The sequence below is a fragment of the Centruroides vittatus genome, unplaced genomic scaffold (assembly GCF_030686945.1).
Source record: "Centruroides vittatus isolate TY-2023 unplaced genomic scaffold, ASM3068694v2 contig_357, whole genome shotgun sequence".
NCBI lineage: Eukaryota > Metazoa > Arthropoda > Arachnida > Scorpiones > Buthidae > Centruroides > Centruroides vittatus.
The window spans coordinates 1,022,368-1,039,307 of record NW_027122180.1 but is presented as its reverse complement, the minus strand read 5'-3'; the positions used below and the strand labels follow the sequence as shown (position 1 = coordinate 1,039,307).

Here is a 16,940-nt window from a genome sequence, read left to right as displayed (position 1 = left end):
AACACGAAGTACTAAACTTTAAAATTATCACATTGAAAAATCGCTGGAAAGATTCATCGTCATCAGAATCTTTTTCACTAGAATGTTATTGTATGGTTGAAGCAGATGATGGTGTCCAAGTTTAACATTTATCGTTGTTACTTTTAAGTAGCTTCTTTGCTAATAACTGCTTCAAAGAATCGATAAGAACTCAACTTTGTAGTTTAGTTTTCATTAAACTTAATTGCAAAAAAAAAAAAAAATAAAATAAATACGTTCAACTGCTGCACTTGATTGAGGAAGCAATAAACTCTAAAAAACTCTATTTATTGCCAAAGTAAAGTTAAAAAATATAGAAATATAGAATAAAAATGAATGTTTTCAAAGGAAAGGTATTAGGATTTCATGAATGGTACTAGGAAAATAGTGTTGGGTATCTTGGTACTGGGACAAGTAAAAAGGTACTAGATTAGTACGTACAAAGTACTGTACTAGGTAAAATAACACGTTATAAAAAAGTAGCCCAAAAGTAGCCAACTGCTCAGGCAGTTGGCTACTTTTGGGCTACTTTTTAAAAATTATTTGGCTACAAAGGCAAAAAACATCTGGACACGCTGCATTCAGTTATTCTCGCCGTGGAAGCTGTCTCGTAAGTGCTGCCATTCCGCCACTGATATTCGAATATACAATAACAATCTTATCGTTTTTTTCACATCTAGTATAGAAATTTGTAATAAGATACATAATTCAGTTATAATAAAATATTAACTTTAATTAATTCAAAGTACGTTAAAATATGAACATTTATATTTTAGAAAATACAAGGGAAGGTCATTGGAAGGTGGAAGCGGCGCTTCCACCGCTTCCAATGACGGCACGCCACTGATAAGGATAGTAAGATATTTCGTTTTCGACTATGAGTGACGTCAAATAAGCGACCACTGAGATGCATTTCTTCTCTATGAGCTAACCTTATATTCTAGGAACTTGGGTCTGATTTATTAGCTATCCGTAAAAAATCGCCGCCAAATTATAGCCAATAAAAAAATAAACTACTTTTTCGTAAATCGATTTTTTTAAGATTAAGGATTTTATCAGAGTTTAAATTTATTTATTTATTGTTTAACTTAAATTAAATGATAGTTAATTTTTAAAGTAAAATTTTACAACTTGGAAACAACTTCGTAACAAAGATAAACATGTGATAGATAAACAAGTACAGTACAGTAAACATGTAAAGTAACATGTAAAGATAAGCAAGAAATTTTTATGAAAACAATTTTTATATATACGAAGAAAACTATTTAAACATGTTTAACAAATATAAATAATCTCTATTTTATCACAGACAATATGAATAGACCACAAGAGTAAGAGAATTTAAACATTTTTATAGTCGTTTATAAAATTGAGTTAATGTTACCCTTGGTGCCAAGATGGCCGCCCTTTCCGACTGTTCTCCCGGAGGGGAGCCGCTGGCAGGCTGCCGTGTGTTTAACGTCACTAGTTATTGATTCACAGTAGTTCTTGAACAAAGTAAAAAAAAAAAAAAAGGAAACGTCCATAAAAATATAGTTAATCTAACCGAAGCGTTGCCATCTTGGCATCAAGGGTAACATTAACCTAAAAGGGCCTTGTTAAAGTGAATTTATCTTTAATATGTTAGTTTGGATGATGAGAATTATTGGAATCATTCGAATGACGAAATTGGATATATTTTTGATGACGTAAGTAAATTCTTTCAGATTAGTTAGTCTATACAATTTTTTGGAGAAACCTATAAGTAGCATTACTCTAACTATAGACTACTATTTGGTCCAGAGACACATGTTCAAGGTACAGTACAAGTTATGGCTCAATTCAAGCTCCAAATGATAAGTTTGGGACCTTAACAGAGCTGCACAGCATACTCATACGAGCAAAACAGTCAAAGGAACCATACCTCTACATGTGACCCTTTGCAAGAATGTCTCCCAAAAATGCTGTATGTAAACACAAAAGCACAGACATATGTATGTGATATAAATTTTATTGTTCATTATCTTCTCCAGAGTAATGTTGACCTTACTTTTGATAAAGGTTTATTTACTCCATTAATTTACAGAAGATGCAGTTTTATATCTTATATATGCATAGTTATATATGTGTAAAAGTAAAGATAAACCACCGAAACCAGAAACACGGCTCGGTGCCTAAAAAGCGGTGATGACCAAAACAAAAGAAGAAAGAAACAGAAGCTTCGAGAAGGCAAGACGAAAGGACCTCAAGCTTAACAACGAGAATCTAAAGATGAGAAAAAGAAACTTTACATATGTATATATTTACACAGACACATGTAGAATGTGTAGCAAAATCTTTGATTTATTCAACATTTTTTTTAGTAAAGATAAGGCCCTCTTGGGGTTAGCACAAATTAACCACTTTGTTGACTGTGTACACATATGAGGTCTGTTCAAAAAGTTCCTGAACTTTATTTATTACAAAAAAATACTTCACTTACAAGTTATTGGTCAGGTCCCCTTCAAAGTAGTCTCCTCCCCAACAGTGTTTGTTTCCACTTTTTGAAACAGTCCTGGAATGCTTCTTCTGGAATACTTATAAGCTCCTCCATCAAATTTTTCATTATCTCTGGAATGGTGGCAAATCTTTTTCTTTGAGCAGGTTTTTTAGTTTGGGGAACAGGAAAAAGTTGCATGGGGCCAGGTCATGTGAGTAGGGAAGCACAGCAGTTTTGTTTTTGGCCAAAACTCACAAGTTCTAAGGGACAAATGAGCTGGCGCATTGTTGTGGTGAAAAAACCACTCACTGCTCCTCCAAAGTTTGAGCTTTTTTGGGGCAAGGAGATGTTTCACCCACCCTCACCGTAATCCTTGGTAATCAACTCAAAAGTTTCCATGAAGGATTTCCTGAGTTTCACACAGAATTTTACAGAATAACATTGCTTCTTCAAAGAGCTCATTTCCGCAGATCTGATTTTTCGCTGAACCCCACAAACACCCCTTCACATAAACAGCTGTAACTAATCACCAAAACAAGATATCAACAAATGGATTGAAAGAGGTCACTTGGGAGGTTTCTGTGGACACAACGCCTCCAAGCGGATTAAAAAATAACCACTGGAGGCATGCTATTCAAAAAGTTTGGGAACTTTTTGAACAGACCTCGTAGCCTTAGGAACAAATGACCTCTATGTTAGAATGGATGGATTATTATCCACAAAATATAGAATTCTATAATTGTAACATAATTTTACTCTAAACAACCAGAACAAATTTTGCAGGAGATCTTGTTGTCCATCTTTAACAAAGTTTGTGGTAAGATGTCCAAACATTGCCATTGAGCTTACCTAATGTGAAGAGTTCTGATAAAAGAATTTAATTCTTATAGAATTGCAAAATCTGTTACTTATTGAAAATGTTGATGCATGTATGTTTATAGCATTAAATGGGCCAGAACTTAAATAATCATAATATATAAAAAAAATTTTTAAAAATAGCTTTTATAAATGTTGGATGTCTCTCACAATATACATCACTACAATGGTAGAAGTGGCCATTACTCCAATCTCTCTACAATGTATTTACCTACATATACATCTGAAGTATTATTTACCAGTATAGAAATGATTAAAGATTAAATTTTATTTTTGGCCATGCATTTTGAGATTGGGGTGGATATGGTGGAAGTGGGACATGCCCTAAAACATCACTAAAATACATTGTCATCAGACTTGAGTATGTCTTCAGTTTCAGCATTATACCTTAATTAGAAGTGAATGAAATTTAAATGTAATGTAACGAACATTAAATAAAAACTCTTACTAATTAATAATAATGAACGCAATACCATATGCCAAAGCAGAATAAGATAAGGAAATCATTTGGTAACTGATTGGAAGTTTGGTCCATTAAAAATGGGATTGGATTGATGGTATAAGGCAGTGGTTCTCAAAGTTTCAGGAGCAGTGATCAAATCTAGAGGGCAAAAAGAAGCAAAGGGTGGCACTGGAGGCAGGACTGAATGGTGACCATAGGCAAGGGTTCAGGTCATTGACAACCTTTCCCTTTCTTCCATTAAAATGGGTAAGAAGAAATATTGCGTTTAATGATTTCCAGATGTTGACAACAATATATGGTAAGGACACAAAGTATGAGGGTTGTAGAAAAGCTTTTCTAAAAATATTTCCAAGTCTTTCTCACACAAAGGAAAATGGGTTGAGGTACAGTTAGATACAAGTTTATGGAACCAAGAGGATGGTGGCTCAAAAAAGTTTGGGAATCACTGGTGTAAGGCAACACATTACATGGACAATCTACCAAGGAGTAAGTTCTTCCTAAGAGGACTTTTATGGGAAACTGGCCTCATAGTTAGGTGTTAGACCCATGAAGAAAACCTGGAAAACTACACATTTGTGCTTCAGTGAGGTGTGAGCCCATGACCAACTAGCCAGTGTTTAATAATTTTATTCACTCAGCCACTGGTGAGCCTAAAAAAGAAATTTCACTACATGTAAAAATATTTCTGTTTTATTTTAAAGGTAATTTTCTGCTATTGTAAACTGTTACTTTGAAGTTTTTTTTTTATTTCAATATTTTTAATCATTTTTTAAGTCAGTTTTAATTATATTTTAAGTCAATTTTATTACAGTTGTCCCAAAAAAGTTGGACCCTCTTGCCCTGAAAATGTAATTCCATCTAGATACAGTGCTAGATACATACTTCTTCCAACAAGCCTTGACTTTGTCATCATTCTTTTGAATGTTCTTAATTGCAAGTGATAGATATCTTTGGAAAACTCTGCAGATTTTGTTTTTTTATGCTGTCTCACTTTACTGTGGCTTTGAATATTTTGGATACTTGGTTAAAATTTTCTTTATTGAATTTTAAGCTTGTTTTTTTATTGAATATTTCAGTCAGTGACAGCTATCATTGTATTGTTAATATCAGGATTGATACTTAAAAAACAAGATGAAATTAAAATAATTGTTAACACCAACTTGTAAGTGGAAACATGATACTTAACTCAATTCCTTCTGATTTTCAGATGGTAAGAGAACTTTTTATATTCATCCTGTCAGGTTCATAATAAGATGACTGGATGGTGAGAGATAAAACCTAAAATATCTGAATCCCATTCATTGCCCTCACAAAAGTTTTTGAAAATCCAACCTAGCAAAAACAGCAAGCTGGCATTTTTATTGCCTCTGTCATCTTGTGAAATTTCTTTTATTAAATATGAAAAAATTTAATTTTAAAAAAAGATTAAATAATAAACACTTTAATTTTCAAACATATCTTTTTTATTTTGATCAAGAACTTTCAATCCTTTTGAAGTATCATCCTCAAGTTCAACTTAAAATTTATATGAATAAATTTTTAATTAAATTTTAAAGTTGGAACTGAAGATAATCTTTTAATTCCGTGGTTCCCAATTCATGGTCTGCAGAACATGGGTGCTCCGTGAAGCCACTTCAAGTGTTCCACGAAAAATCAAATATACAATTAAAAATTGTTGCAAAAGAAATATCAATACAATGTAAAATAATTTTTTCATGGCAATGTAATCAGCAAATGCCAATGTCATCTACTAGACTGAGTGCGCTTGATTTCAAAAAGGTTTGCCACCCTGCTTTAAAGATGATGTATTGTAAGTGTTCCGTGGAAAAAAATGTCAAAGTTTGGTGTTCCCTGACTTCAAAAAGATTGAGAACCTCTGCTTTAATGGATTAAAAGCATTTCACAATATACAACAAATGCTGGAAAATTAAAGATATTTAGTATTTATTATTGATATTCCAGTTATAAGAAATATAAAAGATTCTCTAGAAAAATAGCATGTAGTTGAAATTTTATTTTTATATAATTTTTTAGATGTGTTTTGAAGATAGGTGAATATCTTTGTAAATTTTTAAAACTTTTCATCACTGTATTATATTATTATTACAATGATATTTGTTTTTCTTAAAGGATATTGATTTAGAAGAACAAAAGGTCTGTTTGGTTGTAAATGACTTAAACAAATATTCTGACATACAAGAATCTGGGGCAGTTGAAGATATAGATTTTCAAGGTTTTGATGAATTAGCTGGAAAAAAATCATTTACGTCAAGTATTTTATATATTTAAAGTATATGTTAAGATTATATTTAATAGTGAAATATAAAATTTTAAAATAGGAAAATTTTGTAGCTTTTTGAATATTAAAATAATATATTTTTTTAGATGTAGAGAATACAAGTTTAACAATAACAAAAAAAGCATCAGCTGTAATTCAAAAGCAGTTGGGCTCCTTAATACTTGAACTGAAAGTATGTAGTTAAAAATAAAAGTAATTATAATTTTGAATTAGTTGAGTGTATAGCTAAAGTTACAAATTAATTCCAGACACCTGAAGAGAAAGATATTTGTAGTTATTCTCCTGGTGAAACAGCTAAAAACTTGTTTATTGGTCAGGTAAGTATTGAAATAATCATTTATATTTTTTATTTTATTTAAAAATAATTATAAATATTTATGTTTTTAGCCATATTTTTTTGAACAATTTAAGTCTTACGATAAAAAAATTATTCTGCTTGATTCTGCGATAAGACTTCATGATGGTAATGGAATTACTGCTGTAAGTATCGTTTCTATAAATAAAAAATAAATTTTTTAAGAAAAAAATAAATTTTTGAAATTTTTTTCAGGCTATTTTGTTTTTAGAAAAAACATTAAAGCCCTCACTCTTCTATCAAATACTTAAGGATAGACCTATTGCTGTGTCTCATTATTTGACTTATTTGAAAAGGCTACAAAAACATGTAGAACTTACAGATATGTTGGTGTGAGTATTATTAAAAACAATGTTTGTTTTTAAATATTTATCAGTTTTTACACAATTAAAATATTTTCTGTCTATAGGATGCTTCAAAAGTCTGAAGAAGTAGCTGTAAGTTTTAATTCAATATTCAATTATTCAAATTACATTTAAAATAACAATCTTAATTTCTATGTTGTTTTTTAGATGATTCAATATAAATCTGCAATATCTGTGCAACAAACTGAACAGAAGATAAAAAATTTACATAAATGTTGGAAGTCAGTCATTTATAAAAGAAGTCTTTCTTTTAAATATTAAAATCTTATTAAAATTTTCAAGTTCACTTTAATATTTCAGAAATCATTTAGATGGTGATAAGAATCTTTCATTATATTCACACTCTGTAAAAGAGTACATACATTTGTTGGAAAGGCAACTTCCAATTGAGGTTGTTTAAATTTTTAAAAATTATAAATGAAGCATATTATGGAAACTTTATATAAAAATTAATAATTGTTAATTACGAAACACAATATAGTGCTTTGACGATCACTTGGCTTTCTTTTCCCTTTTATTTAGTTGATAAGTCAAGTGATCGTCAAAGCACTATATTGTGTTTCGTAATTAACAAGAATTAAGTGCGACACGGTTTCAAGTCATTAAAAATTAATAATGTTTAGGAAGAAGATTTGAGGCAGGAGAGAGAGATGAAAAATCCCACATTTCAGAATCTTCCTCGTACAGCTTCTTTGTTAAACATGCCAGTTGTGACGACTTTGTATTATTGTTGTTTGTATCATTATAATTTGCCTGAAGTAAGTGATGAAGTTGCTTTATTGAAATTTATTTTTTAAAAATTATTCCATAAAATTTATCTATGCCAACAGAATCATCTTGCAAGTCCAAAGTCAATAAAAAAATATTTTGGGGTAAGTAAAAATAAACTTAAAAATTATATAAATTCAAATTATAGGTAATTATATAAAAAACAATCCTCATACCGGTACTCCAATATCCAATATCACTTCCTAAGCCTTTTAAATTTCCGGCCTTTTAAGCCTTTTAAATTTCAAAACCGTCAATAAAACCTGACGAAGATCGCGGAGGCGATCGAAAACGTTAGTTAGTGGTTAATTTTCGTATGGAGTACCGGAAATTTAAAAGGCTTAGGAAGTGATATTGGATAATTATATAATATTATTATTTAGTTATCAAATAAGCAATTTGTTTGGACTGCACTTGCAGCTCTAGCAAAGAGACAGATGTGGGTGGAAATAGATAATCTTTTCTGGAGTAAAGTATGATCATTTTATTAAATTAATATTTTCTGAAGATATCAGTAAAGTAAAACCTCTTATTTAAAATTATATTTTACACGTTTCCTCAGTCCTGGTTAGGTGGAATGAAGTTTAGTTGTTGTATTGGTTTTGATAAAGCAGTTGAATTATTGCACGTTCACCATGCACCAACCAAGGCAAGATAGTTTTATCCTATATAGAAATATTTATTCTGGATAGGAGTTTAAGTGTTTTATTACTTACAGATAATAATAAAATACTTAAAGTTGGTGGATAATATAGAAATAAGATTAGAATTAGCCAAGAAGTACAATTGTGAACAACTTGCAGTGGATGTAAGTCATGTCATACAAATAATTCATACATTTATGAAAAACTGTTCATTTTGTAAATTTCTTATTTTTCTTTGATAGACTTTAGTATCCATGAATGATCGACAAGGCTTGGAGAAATATAAAGAAAAATTAGTTCCTCGTAGCAAAGCTTATGAATATGTTCAGGAAGCACTGAGATCATCTGTAAGTTTTTTAAATATTAATTTTATAAAACAAAAAATTTTATAATACTAACAAGAGATAATATATTTTACAGATAATAAAATGGAAAAATTGAAACCAGTTATATATAACATGTTATGACAAATCTATTAGGAAAAGATTATACAGATTTGTTATTGTTATTTTAATAATTGTATATTTAAATTTTGCTTATCAATTAAAACTAGTCATAAAAATTTTTATTCTATTTTACATACAGTAAATTGTTATTACCACATTGTATAATAATGTAATTTTTGGAAAACAATTAAATAATTATTTTAATGTTGATTTATGTGTGTACTCATAATCAGATTTGAAAATTACATATTAACTTTCAAATTAACACACTGTACCAGATATTCTCACTTTTCATTCAAAATTCATATTACTGTCAACATTTTTTATGATTATTTGTCTGATACCTTTATTTAGAACTGTGTTTGTATTTAACACACATTTATTAATAAGTTTTGGTAATTATTGCAGTAATATCAGTTCAAGAATATTTTATTCATGATTGAATAAGTAGAATTGTATTATGTCATGATGACATTTGAGAGCTGTTATAACAATGTGTGAGGTCAGCCCTATCACAGCATTGAGGAATTGCACAGTTAATTTGGATAAACTAGAGTTTAAATGATATAATATACCAGTTGGTGGAGAAACAAATGGACAAATGGACTACAATTGTTTATATGAGTAAGGAAAGTTATGTTGTTTCAAGAGTGAATGCAACTATATGTCATCTAATTTCAACTTCATTTATACATCAACTTTGAGACTAATAGACTAAATGGCCATGGCTGAGACAATAAATGTAACTAACTTAGAGAGAAGATGCAGGTGAGTATCCCATATAAGTATGCTTATCTACCTTTATTGGCTCTCCAAGTTTTCTACAGTCTCTCAATTCTCTTCAGTTCATGTCTATATAACTTGTCTAGTCTTCCATGTTCTACCAGATCCATCAGACTCTGAATCTTCTCTCCTAAGTGTACTACATAAAAATAACTACACAAAAAAGGTTCATTTAGAAATTCGCAGTGCATATAATATAATCAGTTAAATTAAAATTTGTTAGGAAAGCAATGTTTTCTTTTAATTTAAATATTTGTGTCAACATAATTCAGTGAACTGATTTTGCAACTTAACCAGTTTTTGAAGACTCCTAAGCTTTCAACTCAACCTTTATCAAATGTATTCCATACAGTTCATGTGCATTTCGAGCCAACTTCTTGTTTTTCTTTTAAATATCTTCTAACAGTCAGGCATTTTCCCACCAAAGAAATCCAGCGATGAGATAAATATTTTTTTCTGGGAAAGTTATACATGTTTAAGAAACAGATTAGCAAAATTTAAAATTGTGTGTGGTGCCATCTGTTTCAAGATTTTATTTAAAAAAATAATGCTAGTCAAATTTATAGATCTACAATTTTTGAAAATTGCAGTCCAAACAGTAATAGGTTTGATTGGATGTATGATATTTTGCTGATACAATAGCAAGTACAGTACACACTTAAAATAAATAAAACATTTTTGACAAACCTTAACAGTAATACTTTGTTGATAGTTTCTGATGCCTTTCTTCAACTAATACAGTGCAAGTCAGAGAAAAGCAGCATTAATTGCAGCTATGTACTGTACTGCAAGAAATGTTTCTTGACTACAATTTGCTCTATCAAAATGTAGTTGCCAAACTTTGAATTTGTAATTGACACTTCAGTTCATAATTTGAGATGTAGAAGTTTTTGGAGAAAATTATTTGAGGTAAACATGGAAAATATATTGAATTTAGGTTGAAAATTCAGGGAAAAAATAAAATTTCAAGATAAACATGTTTGAGATAGGTTCAACTGTATATAGTAAACTAATCATCACTACAAGAACAATTATTTTAAAATTTTTGCCAAATAAGATAAAATATTTAAAAGTGTAATGAAAGGAACTCCTATTCAATAACAGATTCTCTTAAAAAATAAGCTTCTATGTTAATAGATTTTAGTATTCAAGTATGTGTCCCTCAATGATCGTGATATATTCCACGAAGTATGTTAAGCAAACACCAGAGTTTAGACAAACCAGTATAGTATAGTTTACTATCCATGTAGACTAAATGTAACACAGTAATAGTATTTATATACATAAACATAGAAAAGATACAGGCAGCTGCAAATTTTTTAGTATCATTATAATCTTATGGGATCCTTAAGTGGAATATAAGGAACATAGTAGTAATATTTTGCAATAACAGATATTGATATTGTCACCACAAATAAAAATTCACTTTATTTGAAATAATAAATATCAATAGCTTCAGTTTGAATATTTTTGATTTAATATTTAAAAAAAATTTAAATACACATTTACTGTTTTTTCCTCTCTTGTCAAATTGTTAAACAAAAAACCTTCAGTTGTTTATGAATGATGAATGAGTGATTATTTATTGTGAGATCATCACAATGCCGGGCAGCAATTTTTAATTTATTTCATTTAAAATATATGCTCCACACCTCAAATTAGCAGTGGCTTGCCCCTGTACATCATACTTTTCCTTTAACAATAGAGTCGTGCTGGTCATCTATTAACTGCTTTTGGGCAGGGGGTTTTGAATTGAAAAACATGTGACTTCCAAGTTTGTATCAGATCATATATAGTTAATTGGGGCTTTCTGACCAAGGTTTCCATATCTGGTCTCAGATTTTATCTAAGTCCGTTCTCGAGATTAAGACAGATGGACGGACGACAGTGGGAATTTATAGGTCCACAAATTTTTCAAATTGCAGCCACTTGCGGTCATGGGTTGACACAAACTAACGATTGGAATGTTTAGAATGTCAATCAGAAAAATTGAGCTTCGACTCTCTCTCTCGTAGATATGACAAAATCTGGAAATAAATGTAGCATTCCTTTGAAAGTAAAATTGTCGCATTTTGAGTAATGAAGACAAAAACAATTCTTAGCTATCAGAAAAGAAAATATCGTGGCATGAGATACACTTACATTCGACTTGGTCCACAAGTGTTGATCCAACTTGTTTCAAAGTTGGATCAACACTTGTGGACCAAGTCAAACATAAGTGTCAAATTGATTAACCAATCAAATTAGGAATTTAGGGGAGAGATCCTTTAAAAAGCCAGAAATTCGAGAAGAATGAGTCAGGAAGAAGCGACTATTCTATCTATTTATCGTCTGTGTCAGTTTCCCTGTTGTTTCAGACTTGATTTTCATTCTTCCGTATTAAAGGTTTTTCATTTTTTTAATATTAACATTATCCAGTTTAATGTTGCATTAATACGCTAAACGTGCAACCCCAACGGCAATCGAGGAATCTTTCCGAAAAGCAAAATAATATTGGGTGAAATAAATCGAAATCTTAAGAATTTGATTTATTTCATCCAATTGCCAAAAATGAACGAAAAAGATAGTTATAGACTTATTCAAACAAATTTTGTGCAATTTTTGGAGATGGTCAAGCCTCAAGACGTAGAATTTAAGATCATCTTTTACCCCTATACAGTGGACTTTCTGCATGATGTAAATGCAGAAGATAATTTATTTATCAAATTCCGAGCACAAGACAATGATTGAAGCAGAATTTTAAAAAAATTGTTAATTAAAAAATGTAAAATTGATTTTTTTTAATTCTAATTTTTATGAAATTTGAACATTGTTGACATATCTTTTAACGTTTGTTCGAAATTCGTCACACATGACGATTTGCAGTTCGATTCTGTTTCTGGTTGGTGTCGGACGTGCTTTTGTTGTGCTCTTCGATTGTGTTGCTTTTTTGTTGTTTGTAAAAGACAACTTTTGAGAAGAAAGATTTTTCAGGTGAGTCTTAGTCCATATTAAAACCTAGATGTAAGAATTTATTTAATATTACTTGGAGAATCAGCCCCAGAAGACATCTCAGCCCATTAGCCGTTTCTGCTTTCGATTTGAATCTTTTAGATTTAATTACGGAACTGCAGTGAGCATTTTCCTTTTCTCATAGGAGTTTAAGCTTTAATTTAAGCTTTTGTTTTCACTCAACTAATTACAAATTTTCTTTTTTTACAGAATGAAGATGTTGGAGTGGCTCCGAAGGAGGTGGCGTCCGAGAGACTCATTCCTCGGCTGGCTCTGATGGCATGGAATGAATCTCTTGGACTCTTACTGTGCCTGAAGAGACATTCGAGGACTCAGGCTCAACTGGGTCTCTGTCCAATCGATTGGTTCAGTGTTGGAAAAGACTGTCAAGCAAAAGGCAGCAGGTGACAACCTTCCCCAAATGTTTGTGGCATGGCACTCTACCAGAGGTGGAAGAGTTCTGAGTCCATTGCACTTGGCCAAGGTCATTGGGGATCAGCCAGCCACAAATCTTGTTGTGGAGGACATAGGGAGTAACATCTTTCCTCGGAGTTCACTGTCACTCCCTATTTTCATGAGATCTGCCTCTTCGTCCACGTGCATGATGGGATCAGCATCATCTTTTGGAAGTCGGAACGGAGAGGAGAGAGCCATGATGTCTGCAGTTTTGTTGCTGTGGTTCCCTTGGCCTAGGAGGTGATCCTCTTCGATTTTCTCTAACTCTTCCTTCAGCACCCGGATGCAACGTTCTTACCGGATTACACTTTTCACCCAGATGTGACCATGGACTTGTCTCCAAATATGACACTCAGTCGACAACAACAGATTTGACTTCTGATTGCGACCACCTGGACATGACACATTTACTCTCCGGACACGACATTTGGCGACCTTTCATCCCAAACAGCTATTATGAGGATTGAGCTTTCAGTCAGGATAGGCTAGGTCGGGTCCTTCGCTCCTCTCATGACACTGTTCAGGAAGAAAGACTGTCTAATAAAGGTAATAATGTTGACCATATATAATAAATGAACTTCTTGCTTTCTCACTGTCTTTGTGTTTTATAGGAACATTTGGGAGGGAGAAGAATCTCCTTCTACAACTTCACCACAAAGAGGACAAAGTGGCCATTTATCATACAAGTGAATATTTTCTGAAATCTCCAATGGTAAGAATCTTTCGTTTCATTTTTTAACACATCTTATTCTCATATTGTAATTTACTGTTTTTTAGACATGCTGAAAGATGTTCTTGGAACACTCATAAACACACACACATGGACACATCATCACTGTACATGAAGATATACATCATTTAACCTTTACTCAAATTCTCGCACTCACACTTGTACATGAAGAACCTCGTTCTCCGTAATTCGACAAAATGAAACAACCTGAACACTCGCTTCCCACAAATCCAACCCCTGGGTCCTCGTCCCAGGAAGTGGAAACGACAATTTTAAAGATTAAAACACTTTAAATTGGCAGCCAAAGGGGCTCTAGTAATCACAATTTGCATGGATTAAATGGAATTTCGGACATTCACATCAATAATCGTTTTGTGATGACTTTTTCTGTTAATCTCTGGAAATTTAGTATGGTAAGAGATTATCTGTGCACAAATCTCACTCGTATTTCTGTATTACTAACTCTTATCTAAGATCATTAAAGATCTTCATGCTCATCGTATATTTCATCATACTTGCAATATGGCAGCTGGTGATTTTTTGGTTTTGTTTTGTTTATTGAGGGCACTAAGAGAGGGCTGTTTTAATCTTACCCATGCTTGGTTTCTGAAGATCCACAATGTAGGCTGCTGGACTGTATGGGACAAGACTTGACACAATCAGGTACAGATTGCCTTGGGTTCTTTAACAGCCCGAATTCGATCTCTCAGAGGTAGACTGAAATCTTAACCGCTCAAACATCCAGCCTTCACCTTGTTATACTAGGTCTTGAAAGTATAACAAGTAGTATAAACAGTTTCTTATTGTACCCTAGACATTTCCACAAATTGTTTTAGTTGGTCTGGAATGTACCATATCTCTCACATAATATATTATTTCAGTGAAAAATTGATATTCAATGTATTTATAGTGTGTTATATCCAGGAGTCACTACCGTGACTCCCTGGGAAGTAAAGGTTACTGCCTGATTACATATACAGGAATCAGAATTGCCAATTTTTGGAGTTTGATTTCTCCATCCCCCAAACACCTATAATAGTTTCAAATATCTCGTCTTGTTGGAAGGAAAATTGTTTTCTTAGGTAGTGTGCAAAAATTTCAAGATTTTGTATAAAGCGGTTGCCAAAATATAAGCAATTGAAAAGTGCAGAAATCTCCAAAAAAGCTATAAGTGAAGGTTTCTTCTTCAATAGTGAGACTAGTAATATTTATCATCTTAATTATACACAAGTAACAGAGATGGAGATTAAAACAGTTCTCTTTATTTCGCCTATTTAACAATGCATTTCAGATTGGTAATTTTCCAATCCCTATTCAGGCTCATGGCTTCAGTGTCTAAAGTAGTTGCCTACAACATAACAAACAAAAGGTTAGTTCATCTTAAGCAAGAATAATTTGGAGCAAATTGTCCAAAAAGCTAAGAACAAAGAGAAACAAACATTCTATTATACATATAAAACCGATGAGGACAGTCTAGTCCAGGGATCACCAAATTAAAACCTGTGAGGTCAGCTCATCCAGCCCGCCACCACATCATGTCACAAATAAGCTAAAATATAATTATTTATATGGATATATCATAGATTGTAGATAAACTTACTATGTAGAAAAAATTAAAATAAGTGTAAATAAAAATGCCAAAATTGGTCCAATCTGATTTTTGTATCTGACAGTAATATAAAGATAAAAGTTTGGTGACCCCTGGTCTAGTCCAACAGAATAAGCAATTCCGACAGAACTCTCCTCTACCAAGTAGTGTTGATCGTGAATGAGATTTCTCAACTGCCTGAGACTTCTCAACTCTCTTTTGTAGTAAGCTTTGCCATGTTTAGTGATGAAACACTGAGTTGTCTTTGCTTTCTGAAATCCTGTTTTGTAATACACTATAAAAATGATTTTTATTTTATTGAAAAAATTATCGATAAATTGGCACCCCTAATAGATGCCTCAAGAATCCAATAAGTACCTGTATTTATGTTAATCATCTTTGAATCCTGAGACAGGTAGTTGCATCAGAAGACTAAGATAAATGTGGAATCAAAATTCAAAAGAATTATTTAATACTTATCTGTTCATAAAGCAGGGCTGTCTCTAACTTATTTGCTTCTCTAAGCAATATATAAACCCTTTTCATTAAATTATATTCATATAAGTTTAAAAAATCCATAAAATATCATTCTACAATATACACAATGCCACTTTTCCTAATAGTTTAGAATGAAACGTATAATCAAATTTCATTATTAAAATAGTTTTTATTCTTAAAATTAATTAAATCTGGATGTTAATCCAGATTTTAAATAATATAGTACAGTAATAAGAGTAAAGTTAAAAATGTTTGGATGAAATTTTTAAGTCAGTATTATAAATTTATAATGTGTTCTGATTTTATTTTAAATGCTTTAGCTCAAAGCTATATTTCTATATATAGCTTGGAACAAAACAATTTATCATTATACTTGCTTGCAAATTTCAGAGTTAATCTTGTAATGAAAACCTATTTTCATTACAAGATTATACTTGTTTGCAGATCTGTTTTATGCTAATTTTCTTAACTGCATTAAAAATATAGACAAACTAGCTGACCCGGCAAACGTTGTTTTGCCATATAAATTATTTCTAGGTAATTTCTAGCTGACCCGGCCACGCGTTGTTGTGGCTCAAAATGTATCTATTATAAATGTATAACACTTCCCCCGTGGGGGAAATTTAAAAAAATCCCTTCTTAGTGTACATTCTCTTGACGTACCCTATTAAAACGCAATCAAAAACGCATCTAAAATAGTATAATAAAGCGAGTTTTCACAGTAAGCCTTAATCCAGTCACTTTTCCCGCTGAGGAATATCGAAAAATCCCTTTTTAGTGTATATTCTGTTGACGTAACCTATTAAAACGCAATTAAAAACGCAAAAAACCGCATGTAAAATAGTATAATAGAAGCCGAGTTCTTCACGGTAAGCCTTAATCTCGTCCATCTTCCCCCACTGGGGGGAATTTCGACATGTATATTATATAAAAACACGTGCGTATTCGAATGCAACGTTGTGTCAAAATTTCAAAAGAATCGGTAGGAACAAACGAACGTTATATTTTATTTATATAGATAGATAGAAAATGATCTGCTTCAGTCCATTCTCACAGAAAAGCAAACTTAGGTCGTCGGAAGTTAGCGCCATCTGTTGGACATAAAAGCCTTAATCCATATATAAATATATTTTTGAAAGGGGGAAATGGTGTAGGGGTATGAAAAATAGATAGTAGCCGATTCTCAGACCTACTGAATATGC

General features: G+C 31.7%; 1 protein-coding gene across 1 annotated transcript; it reads left to right on the top strand.

The window, feature by feature from the left end:
* The first annotated feature begins 1,244 nt into the window (after window positions 1–1,244).
* LOC136974866 (spermatogenesis-defective protein 39 homolog) lies at window positions 1,245–8,770 on the top strand. Its single transcript, XM_067269845.1, has 17 exons — window positions 1,245–1,349; window positions 1,646–1,706; window positions 5,946–6,087; window positions 6,201–6,286; window positions 6,363–6,431; window positions 6,502–6,594; window positions 6,665–6,801; window positions 6,879–6,906; window positions 6,982–7,055; window positions 7,135–7,225; window positions 7,458–7,592; window positions 7,665–7,706; window positions 7,986–8,075; window positions 8,165–8,251; window positions 8,321–8,410; window positions 8,489–8,593; window positions 8,667–8,770. Exons 1-17 carry the CDS (start codon window positions 1,333–1,335, stop codon window positions 8,685–8,687), a joined length of 1,368 nt encoding a protein of 455 aa, XP_067125946.1. The 5' UTR covers window positions 1,245–1,332; the 3' UTR covers window positions 8,688–8,770.
* The last annotated feature ends 8,170 nt before the right edge of the window (window positions 8,771–16,940 follow it).